General features: G+C 52.0%; 1 protein-coding gene across 2 annotated transcripts in view; it reads right to left on the bottom strand.

The window, feature by feature from the left end:
* Positions 1-13,455, bottom strand: part of TMEM63B (transmembrane protein 63B) — a 48,578-nt gene that overhangs the window by 7,919 nt on the left and 27,204 nt on the right. Inside the window, exons 2-16 of one of the 2 annotated variants that reach the window (XM_017806682.1) lie at positions 11,584-11,788; positions 10,891-10,970; positions 9,010-9,048; positions 5,363-5,453; positions 4,526-4,563; positions 3,655-3,797; positions 3,333-3,384; positions 2,952-3,060; positions 2,318-2,388; positions 1,456-1,536; positions 1,218-1,341; positions 991-1,124; positions 708-845; positions 419-572; positions 48-154 (exon numbers count right to left, since the gene is read on the bottom strand). In XM_017806682.1, the coding sequence (XP_017662171.1) occupies positions 48-154; positions 419-572; positions 708-845; positions 991-1,124; positions 1,218-1,341; positions 1,456-1,536; positions 2,318-2,388; positions 2,952-3,060; positions 3,333-3,384; positions 3,655-3,797; positions 4,526-4,563; positions 5,363-5,453; positions 9,010-9,048; positions 10,891-10,970; positions 11,584-11,766 (1,544 nt within the window). In that variant the 5' untranslated portion in view covers positions 11,767-11,788. The remainder of the gene's footprint in view (positions 1-47; positions 155-418; positions 573-707; positions 846-990; positions 1,125-1,217; positions 1,342-1,455; positions 1,537-2,317; positions 2,389-2,951; positions 3,061-3,332; positions 3,385-3,654; positions 3,798-4,525; positions 4,564-5,362; positions 5,454-9,009; positions 9,049-10,890; positions 10,971-11,583; positions 11,789-13,455) is intronic. The other variant, XM_017806683.1, reaches the window with a different exon arrangement.

Raw genomic sequence — 13,455 nt, 5'->3', positions numbered from 1 at the left:
CAGGCAGCTTGCTGGTATGACTAAAAACAGGTGCTGGCTGTCCTTACCTGGTCCAGTGTGCTTCAAAGAAGGCAGAGTAGTATACAATGGTGGGCAGAAGAGCAGAGAAACACCACAGCAGCAGGGTGGGGAAGAACTGGGTGATGATTGGATTCTGCAACAAGGCAGAGAAGAAATCAGTGTTACATGGTGCTGCAGCTCTTGTGCCAGCCACAGGTACACCTGCCTTTGCTGATGTCAAGTCCCCAGCACTGCGGCTGCCACTGCACCCTGGGCAGGCTCAGCACCTCCCTCATGGTCAGGCCAACAGAATATGGGGAATGCTGACAATCTCTCTGCCTATCAGCGCTGCAGGGGATGTTGTGCCTTAAGGTGGTTCCTATGCTACCCATCCTGTACACATTTCCAAAGTCCTTACATTGAGGTACTCCACGGGCTTGGTGACATTGAATTTGTCCATAGTGGTGATGATAATAGCAGGGGTGGTGAGGAAGAAGAGTAGGATGAAGAGGATCACATTAATCACGAAGCAGCGGATCCACCATACAAAGCCCTGGACGGAGAGGTGTTCCCTGGGAAGGAGAAGGAGGGCATCAGGATGGCTGCACAGGGTAGAATACCATGCCACAGCCCAGCCTGTCTGAACAGCACTTGGGGTGCCAGCCCAAGGCTTTCCCCCTCCCAGTCAGCCCTACAGAGTTGCTCACCAGTAGATGTTCTGTGGGTCAGGGGCATAGCTGACAGTCCAGTTGGAGACATGGAGGGACTCACTGCAGGAGGAGGCCCTGGGCTCCCCACGGCATGCACAGCCCTGGCACTTACAAGCATTGAAATCTTTGAGGATTCTGAAGAAGAGAAAGAAGGACATACTGATGCAAATGGCTGGCAGGCACAGGCTGAGGGGGTGCCTTAGTGCTGGCATTCTTCTGATTTAAGGCAATGGCTGGGAAAGGTCACCTTCTTGGCGAGGGCAGCACCCTTTGCACTCACATGGCTGTGATAGTCTCATTGTGGAAGGTGACAAAGGCCATCCCCAGAGGCTTTTCATTCACTTTCTCCTTCTCCCGCTTGTAATCGTCTTTGAGCTTCTCCTCCAGCTTGGTATAGTACTCGATGGCCTCCACCTGAGCAGGAAGACAGAGGTCAGAGGGGAGATGATCTGGGCAACAAAAGCCACCATGTGCTCCACCTGCTCAATACCTCCAGCTTTCCCCTACCTCCTCGCAGCCCCTAATGACACAGCAGCACAGGTGGCCGCAGGGCTTGGGGTTGATCATGCTTGTGTGGCTGGTCTTGCTCTTCAGGTTGGTGAAGTAGATTCGCCCGCGCTCAGCTTTCTTCCTGAAACAGGAGAGCGGAAGGGAGGGAAGGCTCAGAAAAGCTCTGTGGCACCAGACTTGTGAGTGAGCCAGCAATATTAGCCCACTCTGCCTTCTTTCCCAAACTAGGAGTTACCTCTCTGCATCCAGGAACATCAGCCGGGCCACATCGTAGCAGGGACGGGCCTCCAGGACAGTGCAGTTGGCATAGGCCTCCCTGTGGATGAGAAGCACCAGTTCATCACACCTGGCTCCAAAGGCCGTACTCTCAAGCAAATCCAGGACTTCTCTCCTGCCCCAAGAAGAGTGTCCTGGGCTGAGTGTCATGACACATATCAAGAGTTTGCAGGAGAGCCTGCAGGCTCTCTGCCCTTATAGCAGAAGCAACACATGGGGCAAACACTATATCCTCTGGCCTTTGGCACAAGGAGCCTCTCTGGACTTCTGCTCTGTAGCAGCACGGAGCCTCTCTGACCCTACACTCCCTCTCTGCTTTCACAGGCTTGGGGTCAGAAAGAGGCAGAATGGTTCACAAAGGTTAAAGGCATTTCTCTTCTACCCATGGTGCTTTTAAACATGGCCTCGAGAGTTCATTGAGATTCTGACAGAAGAGGAACTTAATTTTTTTGTTAAAATTATATACCTTCTACAGGGACTGTGATCAGGGCAGCAGCACAACATCCCATAGGAACTGCTTGAGCGCCTCCTGCCTGTATCTCATCTCTGAACTTGGCCACATCTGAGGACATGCCCTGTCCACTGCTTACTACACTGACCCCCTATGGCTCCGCAAGAGATAGCTGGGCATATCCCAAGGCACAAAACCAAGGATACTGCACATTCAGGTAAAAATTTAGCACAAAAATAACAGCAAGAGGCCCAAAATAAAGGCATTTGCCAATTTTGCCTAGCGTTCTCTATTATTGCTATTCCAGGTAAAACTAGCACTACCCTACTCCCTGTTATGGAGCAGTCTTTGGGGACACAGTGAAACTCACTCAAAATGCTTCTTGATCTTCTCTGGCTCAGCGTATTTTGAGATCCCATTGATGAAGAGAGTTCGCTTAACCTGGAAGTAAGAAAAGAAAGGAAGGTAAGAAAAGAAAAAAAGAAAGAAAGAAAGGAGGCAGGTAGGTGTGGATGGTGTAAATGTAAAAGACCAGACTGCAGCAAACCCCCTCCCAAGACCTGAGTAAGTGATGAAAAAGGGCAGCCCCATCACTTCTGGCAACCAGGACTCCCCCTCTTCTATGCTTCCACTAGCTGTAGTCATCCTGTATCCTGGTGCACTGCAGATTGAGAGGCTAGGGACTTATACTGCAGCTGCCTGAACAGAAACAGGGCTACCCTTAAGAAATGAAGAAGGCAAAAGCCACTGCAGCACTCTTGAGGAAGAATGGGGTCCTTACATATATTTACCCAGTGCAGGCCTCTCCTGTTTCCCCACAGGCAGTCAGAGCTGCTTCTCTGGAGGCAATCTGCCTTTGGCCCAGCAGAATGAAAGAACAGCCAAAACATGACAGTCCCAAATTACTGTGGGAAGTGAGGTGCTCAGCACTCTCTCCAAGGCTACCTGACTTGACCAGAGGGCATAGGAAAATGTGCCTTAGAGAGTGGCCAGATCCTGCTCACCAAGTCATCCTCTTTGTAGCGCATCTTGGAGGTGTGCCGGCGCATGCTGATCACTGTCAGCAGCAGGTACAGGAAGGCAAAGATGGTGTGCAACCACAGCAGGTGATTCCTGTTACAAGGGAGACCACAGAGGTAAATGTAGGGTTGCCACTACAAGTCTGTGTGTGGCTGGTCAGGCCCTGAAGGCACTGGAGCCACGAGCACACACATGCCTTACAACCATATTCCAGGAGCTCAGCTTAGAAAGTGGAGCAGGGATAGTAGCCTCACAGCAAGGGCAGAAATGCAGCCTTCAAGGAGGTGAGGCTCTGCAGCACATGAACCTTCACAAAACACCCCTTGACAACCTCAGTTATCCATCCTACCCCTGCCTATACATACCTAGAATTCAGGTTAGCAATTGTTGTCCTCCCAAAGCTGTAGGCATTGTTTTCTAGGGAAAAAGAGCCAGACACAAGCACGTTCAGTTATACGGAATGGCACAGAACACCACTGGGGTGAGCTATGGCAGGAATCTCACCTGCAGAACACTTCAAAACCAAAGCTGCCTGGGATGACCCTGTGGCTGCTCTACACTCAAAGTGAAACAGCAGTCACGGTTTGTCTGTGTTAGTCCTATCCTGCCCTCCACTGCTACCCAGCGGTCTGGAACGTAGTGTTGAAAGCAGCTCCCCCAGCCAAGCCAAAGGCTCTTTGCTCTCACCTAGCAGGTCCCCTGAGAAGTTGACAGGTAACACGATGCCCACAGAGAGCACACCCACGACCACCAGCAGCCCGATGATGTGCCTCTGGAAGGACAGGTAGTGCACTGCATCAACCCCGCATTTGTCCCGGATCTCGTCATCCCTGCCAGGGAGAGAAAGGCTGTCAAGCAATTTTCTACATTCCCTCAAGTGCTGGGGAAAAGGACTGCTCCCCTCCTGATTTAAGCCCACACAGCACCCGTGGTTCTGCCTTACAGAGCTGTAACTAGGCTCCAGGGTAGGGAACCCAGCACTCAGTCTTGAACCAGCCTGGGCAGAAACCTGCCTGTGCAATGCCTACTCAGGCCCATACCCCATGGTCCTGCCCTCTGTTCCCCAGGACAAGTAGCTGGACACACACAAACCCCACCTTATCCTCTGAGGTGGGCCTTGTCTTCTCTGCTAAGATGGCTGATGCTATCCCACAGCACTCTGAAGCCAGGAAGTGCTTAGGAGACTACTTCTGAGCATTATTATGCTGAGGGCACCTCCCTGCATTCTCCTGTCCCCTCCTCATAGCCATTCCCCAGAGGAGTGCCCCTAGCAGGAGTCCCAGGGAGAGGAGAATCTCTGCAGAGCAGTGAACAGTGTTTCTGAGATGGGACTGAGGTGGAGAAGCCCTTGGCTGGGTGCTCTTCTGTCATTCACTGTGTGACCTTATTTTGCCTTTAAGACTCCTCATCTAGTCCCATCTTTCCTTGTCCTCTTCAGAGAGGGGGCTGCAGGAAGGGCAGTGACTTCACTCAGCTGTACTGCACTGGGTGACCCAACAATCCCACGATGCCCCTCCTTCCCCACGTGGGTCCCTCAGGAAGGTCCTAGGGCACTTACTTTATCCTGAAGATGGCTGTTAGCCAGGAGCAGAAACCCTGTGCAAAAAGAAGATAGAACAGTCTCACATCACTCTGTGTTCCCTTATCCCAGGTCCCTCCTTCAAAGGCTCTGGTGACTAGGCTGGTGTCCTTGCACCTTACTGACTTGGCTCAAGAGGACAGACCATGAGCACACAGATGTGCAGAGCCACAGATGGGCCAAGGTGAAGGAGGTGACAGTGCTACTCCATGGAGCACAGCACAGGCTGGACTATGCCATGTGGCTGTCCCCTACCAACTGGCAGTTCAACCTCCCAGGCAACCCATATGCTCCTGGCTAACATGGGAGCTCTTCACTGCCTAGGGACACCCAGAAAATTTACCATACGGGTACTTTAGCCATCATCCTGGACAAGAGAAGCTCTGCAGGGACTGGTAAGGCAGGCTGGGCCAAGGCACTGCTCCTCAAAGGACACCTAGGGGAGCTTTACCTCCAATCCATCACACCCCTGTTATCCTACTGAACTGTGCCTCCCCTTTAGCAAGGAAAGCTGCAGTAGAGGTAGACTGCAGTGTGAGAAGAAGCTGGCAAGTAAGTATTGTTTGTAATGCTGAGATTATAGGCTGGACAGGTGTCTGTTAAGTCACAGGGATGTACTTATTTATTTAAGCAAACATCTAGAAGCTGCATAGTTATGTAGCCTTGAGCTGCACACCATACTCACACACTGCAAGGTGTGGGACTTAAGGCCCAGGAATGGGCAAAAAGCGTTTTTTCTGAAGAGCCCTTTGTTCAGCCAAGCTGTGGGCTCCTGGCCACTCAAAGGTAAAGCATCTGACTCTTGCTGCTACTCACGTTGTCCCTCTGGTCGAATTCCACAGAGCTGGAGACGGAGGTGAGGCGCTCGTAGCGGTCATGGTTGTCAGAATGCAGGGCGGAGGCTACGCTAAAATGACAAGTGGGAGGCGAGGGAGAAAGTTAGAAGATGTGAGGAGGCAGCCTGGCCAGGAACCAAGAGCACCCAGGAGACGAGAGGTTAATTCAGATCAGTTTGCACCAGGTGAGATGAAGAGAGACAAGATCAGAGAGCAGAGGTATCGGTAAACAGAGACCCCTCCTCAGATGGCATGAGGAGACTGACAAACCCCATGGGCTTGGCCATGGATCTATTTTTTCAGCACCTTCTGAGAAGCACCCATGTTATGTGGCAGCCCCTGCAAGGAGAAGCTGGCAGAGGGTGCCACAGAGGAGAGATGAGGTCTGTTTAGCACAGGGTTTAGACAAAGGAGAGGAAGGGAGAACCAGAGGGTGCCGCAGCCCTCTGGCTCTGGCATGGCCAGAGAGGCACTGGCAGTGGCTCCTGTCCTGGAGGGCCTCACTTGCCTTCAGGAAGCAGAAGGGTGGGAGTCTGGTGGGCTGCATCCTGCTACATCAGTTCTCCTCACCCTTAGTGCTTCAGTGCAGGAGGAAGAATGCAGCTGGCTGGAGCCAGGCTCAGCACAACCTGCTCCACAGCTTCAGCTGAGCCTCCTGCCTGGAAATCCTTTGAGTAGGAGCAGGGCAGACAGCTAGAAGTGAATGCCCACATGCTAAAGGACAGGAAGGCAAAAGGGGTGAATATCCCAGACCACTTTACTGTGGGCAGAGGCAGAGACCTAGATGAAGAACCTGCAGCAGAAGCATCCAAGACTGACAGTAGCCCCCTCTACAAATGGAGGCAGAGGGAAGCTGGCAAAGGAGGCAAGAAAATGGTCCAGAGACCTAAATTAAATAGCACTCGCAAAATGACAACAGCAGGCTGGGACTCAGAGGTGCCAGAAGAGATATGGCTGACCTGAAGGCTAGAAACAAAGCAAAAAAATCAAATGAAAACATGGTCTCCCTGTAATCAGTACAGGCTCAAGGAGGATCAGATGGACAAGAACACCAAGAAGCAGCTGCTGAGAGACAAGTGCTAGATATGAGGTAGATGATACTAAGGGAAGGAGAACAAGCAGAGACCCTTGTGAATCTGCTGAAGGAAAGAGGATGGGACACGTGGCCTCCCTCAGAGCGGAGCAGCACCTGCTGAGTCCCTAGCTGGAAGTAACAGAGAGAGGGGAAAGGAGATTAGCTGAAGGTCAGGGGACTACAGCAGTGCAGACTAGACAGCGGTGTGCAACCTTGCGACTGCGGAGCCCAACACCCTGCTCTGCTGGAGGGACAGAGTGAGCTTCAACCCAGCTCTCAGACCTTCAGCCCTTTAAGATCAAAGGCCTTGCAGCTGGGCACATGGAGCGAGGGTGAATTGCTGCTGTGCACAGCCCTGAGGAGAGCCCAGCAAGATGACACTGTGGATGACACTGTGTGCTTTTGGCTTCTCAGTACTGAAAAGGCAAAGGGCAGAGCAGAAGCCGCACTGGAGGGAACAACTGAGAGGAGTGCAATGTTATGAAATGACCAGGATAACTCAGCTCCGTGCAGGGGGGTGCTGAGACAATAATCACGATGACCTGCAGTGCTGAGGAGACAGAGGATGCCAAACCTTCCCAAGGATGGAATGCTGAAGAGGGAGCTCCTGCATCTGAATGAAGACTTTTTAACACGAGTGGGTGGAAACAAGACTGCCCTAAATCACAAGATTAAGGTGGGACCCTGCACGACGTCCTGAGTTTGGTGCAGACCCTGCCCAGAGAAGGAGAAGTACAGGGTCTGAGGCATGAACAGCCTCAGGCCAAGGGAATCACGGGCTCTGAGAGGGGAGGCCAGGCATGCCATGGAAAGGGCTTGCTGCAGTGTGAGGCTGAAGGTGGCTGCATGGGTGGCAAGCCCCTCAGGGCTCTGTGATCACTTCCCTCACACACAGAGGTGCAGGTAGTTTGCTACAACCTCCCAGTGCAGACTCAGTCACCACTTAAGACTGTTGATGGCTACTGCAAGCTCTGGCAAGTGGCAGGACAAGGGTACTTGCTGGTTCTCATGAAAAGGGAACATCAGAGGAGGATGCCCTTCCCCACAAAGAGCGATGTACATTCAAGGCCTGGGAGCATCAGGTGACATATGTGTGTTCCTAACCACCTGTCACTGCACCCCGGTGGAGAACAGCTGGGATGGGAAGGTGCCATCAGCCTTGGAGGAGCACAGCCAGAATGAGGCTTCCTCACTGAGCTCCACAGGTTTTTGAAAGCTTCTGGCTACCAACGCTATCCCAACTCAAGCAATAGGTTTGGGGGTGGTATGTATGGTGTGTGTGTGTCAGCAGATTGTTCCAGCAAGCTCAGATGAAGAAGAGGAGCAGGAAGAAGCAGTCTCCTGGAAAGAGACAAGCACTCATGATGATAACTGAAGTGGGCCCCGAAAAGCCTCAATGCATGATGGCTCTGCCATCTCCCCTCACAATTTGTTAGCAGTAAAAAGTTGCCAGACACACCTGATGCAGGGCCAACCACTAAGTTAAGCACTCAAGCATGAGCGAGATGTCCCCTCTGTGCCATGTACCACAGCTACCATCAGTTCCACTTTCACAATTTCAATTGCTCTGCTACCGAGCGTAAGGAGCACCTACAAAAATAAGAGCATTCTTGTATCCTCTTAAAGCAGTAGCAGGCCCCTGCTTTGCAAGTGGTGAGGCTTTGCAAGTGAGAAGTGAGGCTGCAGCTTGCTGCCTTGGCCTCAGACACAAATCAGCGTGGCTGGAGCAACCACTGCAGGCTCTGCACTGCCAGCTGGTCACCTCCTCTGCAGAATGTACCATCCAGCCAGTAAGCAAGGCATGGATGATGCTCTTTTCTCAGGCATAAAAGCAGCAAGAAAGAGATAAAAGCAGGGAGGGACAGTCCATGGCAGGGCTTGATGGGCAATGACGGGCCAAGGTGCTGAAGGATGCTCTCAGGAAGTTTATTCTGCAGGGGAAGAGAGAAAATCAAAGGTGCTGCCTTGCTGGGCACAGGGGTAGGTGGCAAGGGACAAGGGCCAACAATTGCCCTGGTCCCAGGAGCCTCATGGGTTAAAAAGACAGAGAAGTCTTGCCAGATCCTCTCTGTGTATCCAGCTACCCTTGCAGCTGGCATGGGAACAGCCCTTGTGGCACCCTGGCACAAGAGGGACCAGGCAAAGGAGCCTCCCCTGCACCTGGGTGACCTGAGCATGTTGTGGGCTCAGGCAATCAGGTTTGTTTTCTTCCATCATAAGGCAGGATAGCTGGACACGGGCAGATAGAGCAGGGTGTACGATATGGCACCCTCTGCCCAGGCCAGGACTAGGAGCTCGTTGGTACTGCTGCCCTCAGGGAGCATTTAAGGGCTACTAGGGGAAAACCAGGGTGCATTCAGCTGTGGCAGTGGATGACACAAAGGGGAGGGAAAGAGAAAAGCACAAATCCACCAAGAGGCACAAATCCATGCCCAAACTCCCAGCCATTTAGATTAGTTCAGAAGCAAGACAGAAAACTGCAAGAGAAAAGGAGAGAGAGAGGTTGTGAGCAAGAAAGAGAGAAGAAATGAGACCCTGAAAAAACAACATACTATTCCCGCTCCTCTCTTTCCGTCTCCCAGCGTCGGCGCCTGGGGGCACAGAAACAGAAAGGGAGAGGTTACAACCATGGGAGTAGGTGCTGGGTTTCCTTTTGGGAGCTATGCACCCAACACGGCTCCATATCATCCTGAAGAAGAGAAACCTGCCAGTGGTCAGGCTGGAGAAGATCCTCCTTCCAGAGCCCAGCAATGCCTCCGGATCCAGAGCCCCCACTGGCCCAGGGGCAGAATGGTTTGCTGCCAGCTAAGGGGAAGCTGGCTTCACTGGGAAGGTGGCCTGGCTCCACATCATGGACATCACAGGGAGCTCCTGAGGGGCATAAGAGAGACTGTCTGGACTGCCTGGCTGCTGTCCGAGTTCCCCATCCATGTCTCCTTCCCATCCAGGCAACCAACACACTTGCATCCCACTCTCCCAAAATTCTCATCCTACCCCATGGATGGGCCAAGCCGCAGGGGCTTCTCCCTGGGATCCCGGCCCTGTTGATCCAACAGCCCTTACCATGGTCATGCTGTCCCTCCCCCTGTGCTTATCGGCTCTCCCTCTCCAAACAGCTGGCACCCCTCTGCCTTTCTGCCTACAGCCACTGCTGCCATTCCCTTACACCCAAGGTGCTCAAGCATTGCCTCCAAGAAAGTCCAGCCCTCTCTCCTCACTGGAGGCCAGAGCTGTGCAGCCCCTGTAGCTATCAGTCAGCACCTGGGTCCAGATTGCTTAACCCTGCGAAGCTGCTGCCCTCTGCCCATGTGAGGTCTTATATGGCTATCCCTTTCTCCTCATTTTCCCTGCACTGCCTCTGCAAGGCTGATTTCCCCAACCAGGTCAGGAGAGGAAGGACAGAGGAGCCACAAGGACACAGCTACAGCTGCTTATCTAACCCTATTGAGGACCACTTATCTAAACCAGGAGAGTTCCTGGTTCAATGGCGGAAGAAAATTACTCTTTCCACTGCTGTGCAGGGAGTGCTGAAGAGCAGCTTACTTGACCTTGTATTGTCAAAGGAACCAAAGTGGCTAGAGCTCAGCCCCATCCAAGCCTTTGGGCAAAATGAGTTCATGGAGCTGATTAAGATGAAGGAAAACCTACCACAGCCAGCCTTCAGAAGCCACACTTTGCCTCCAGCATGTCACAAAGCACCACAGACACAGTAAATCTCTCCCCTGGAGAAAGCTGGACTACATGCACAACCCCTCTAGCTCAATCAAGGAAAGTTCCTTATTTCTGCACTGGAACAAAATAATCACTGTCCTTCCTGCTGCTGACGGCAAAGACTAGAACTCTGCTCACTCTGCTGTGGAGCTGCCATCCACAATGTGCCCTGGCTTTTCCTGACAGATACTGGAGCCCACAAATGCACCAGGCGGGAAGGATCCACATCCAAACCCATTCCTCAGCACTTGGGATGCGAGCTAAACTCATGTCAGCACAGCAATACTGCACTTGGAAATGCAGCATACCACTTTCAAGTGCTCTTAACAAGAACTGCCCGCAGCAGAGTCACAAAGACACCTTCAGAGGCTTAACAAAGCCTTCACTGTGGCAGCCCTCACCCTTCCTGTGACTTCGTGTTCCTCTATCCTCCTTCCATCTGCTCTTCTTCTGTAAGGGGCCCTGCACACTTCTGTTACTGTAGGGACATAGGTGATATGGAGCCAGTGGGGACCACTCCATGTGTCCTGTAGGATGCTGTAAGAAAAAAAGCCAGTAAGCAGGGAATTTTTTCCTGTTCCAGTAGCTCAGGGGATGCAACCGGCACGTTCGCCTTTCCTCCTCAGCTGCACAGGCACACACAATGGGATTTCTCTCTTCTGCCTTGTAGAAAAGAAGGGTACCACTCATACCTTATTTCCCTGCCCCTTTCCCATGCATACCTGTCAGCATCTGTCACCAGGGCCAGGCGTCCGTAGTCCCAAGCAACTTTACGCAAAATCGAAAAGACAAACAACAGTACCTGGAAGAGACCAAAAGAGAAGCTGTGAGAAAAGGCATTGTCCAACTCTGTCCTTGTCCTCTTCATGCAGAGCCACGGGAACAGGGAGGGGACAGAGTCCTCAGCTAATAGCACACTGAGACTGCAGGACAGCACAAGTTCCCCAGGACTGTTAAATCAGACTATCTGGATGGTTGTAGGAGGCAAAGGTACAGGATGCAACACACAGTAACTAAGGTAGCCTCACAGGATCAAAAGGCCCTGAGGTCTCTAGGAGTTGAAATTATGGCTACAGCATCTTTGGTCCCACAGTTTCTAAGGAGGAACGAGAAAAGCCTTTGGGTGGGTAAAGTTGCAGGAATTTGGCACCATAAGTGAGAGTTTTGGGATGCGGGACTGGCCCATTTCCTTAGGGCTGCAACACCCTTCCATGAGGCTCAGTGTGGTTGCATTGGAGTTATGTCAATAGTGGCTAAGCCCGCAGTGGCTAGGGTGCACGATCAGGGCCAGAAAGTTATCCAGCAGCAAAGTCAGAGACGGTATTTGGGGCCCTCAGTTCTAACCATCTGACCACAGTCATCCATTCTTGGTTAATGAAGGGAGAAGCTGCTGAAGAAACAGCAGGCAGACTTACAAGAAAGCACATAAAGTCAAGGGCTAGGACGGTGGGCACCCCGCCGAAGGGCAGTCCCTGCAGGACAGTGCTGCGGATGCGTGCACTGTAGCAATAGTCCTTGGTGCTGTTGTTGTTGTTGCATGTGGAGGCTTTGCAGGTGGCCCCTGTTGAGCCCAGGGTGGCAATGACGTAGGGAAGCATCTCTACAGCTTCATCGTCTTCCCTGAGAAAAGGAGAGAAATAGTTGGTTAGATGCACCACCCAGTGCCAGCTGGATGACAATGTAGCCCTGCTGGAATTAGGGGCCAACCTTGCCCACTAGCTCAGGCTTCTCTGCGCTACAGGATTTTCCTGGGACCAGTGTCCAGGGACAAGGTCATCTGGAGAAGCCTGCTGAGTCTGGGAGCACGAGAAGAACCCAAGTTCTTCAGCAGCTGTGGTCCCACCACGCACAGTCACAAAGCTCCCTTCCTTGTTTGCCCACTCTCATGCCATATAGGTGCACCTCTTTCCCCAAAGACTACTCTTCTTCCTGAGAACACAGTGTCTCATCTCCCACTCCTCAGCAGGGAGAATATTTAGGTACAGGAAAGAACGAAAGGGTGGGGTGGTGGGAGCATGAAGTCACGTCTGAATGATGGAAACAAACTGCTATGGGACAGCTGCAGCATCATGATCCCACAATTTCCTTTGCCTGTCTGCATAAAGCCATTAGCTTTATTAGGCTGAATCATTCACCCTCCGCTTACTGAGGGCCTCAGCCTCAAGCTCCCAGGGTACCCATCAGGGGTTGGTCACACCCCCTGCTTGGTTTCTTTCCATCCTCTGATTTGGATGCATTTAGATGGAACCACACAGGGCAGAGAGGAGGCTTAGGCTCCACTATTTAGCTGGTCAAATATTTTATTTATTTCAGTGCCCTCCCCAAACTGTTACAAGGACATGGGGAGATCCTCCTCCTGTACAGAGCAATTCCATGGGAAACACAGAGAAGACCATGCTAGGAATGGATAAATGCAAATTGAACATCACTGAGATGGTCTCATAAAAGGACACTAATAGCAGAAACACAACCACTCTGTGGAACAGGGGAAAGAAAATCCCATCAGCTGCAAAAGGAACAGTGATAACAGGAAGATCTATTCAGGCTGCTGATCCCTAAGCCATTCCTCTTATCTAGCATGCACAAACCACCCCAAATCCTTCACTACTGCTATGAACAGTGCAGAAAGGCTGGATAGCACAGTATCATTTCTGGGCAATGTTCAGGGGTTTCTTGCCCAGAAATGTCATCCTGGTGGGCTAGGCAAAAGAGCCATCACTTGCCCAAAGGATAAGAAAGCTACCACCATCACTGCCCTGTGCTGGTTTCAGCCTCTCATCCCACCAGCCCTGCCCTTCAAGCTCTGCATTGGATGGTGACATTAGCAGAGAGGGTGCAGCTCCAGCTCACGGGTATATCCTGGCGATCTCCTGCCTGGCTGCAGAGATTTATCAGCATCACAGCACAATGCTAGCTGGATAATGACCACAAAACTATTTGCTGCGGTGACCTAGAGCGTTTGGCTTCAAAGTGATCCCTCCCAGCTCAACTGGTATGGATGCACAGCTGCAAACCAGCTGAAGCACCGATGACAAAGGGCAGACTGAGGAGCAAAAGCCCATCTCTGGGTACAAGCATTGAGAGGGGGGCGGCCAAACTGGAAAAGCAACAAAGCGACCTGTTAAGAGATAATTCACAGGTACAGAGCTGGAGCAGGGCTGCCAAGAGCAAAACAAGGGCATAGAAAAGCAGGAGAAAAAACCCAAGCCATGATATCACAGTTGGGAACAAACTAGGAAGCCAGGGAGGATAATTCACCTTGTCTGAATTAACTTGGAAGCTCCAGG

This window comes from Lepidothrix coronata, unplaced genomic scaffold (genome assembly GCF_001604755.1).
Source record: "Lepidothrix coronata isolate B3197 unplaced genomic scaffold, Lepidothrix_coronata-1.0 Scaffold16, whole genome shotgun sequence".
Lineage (NCBI taxonomy): Eukaryota > Metazoa > Chordata > Aves > Passeriformes > Pipridae > Lepidothrix > Lepidothrix coronata.
Note: the sequence above shows the minus strand (reverse complement) of the source record. Positions and strands in the feature narration are given on the sequence as shown.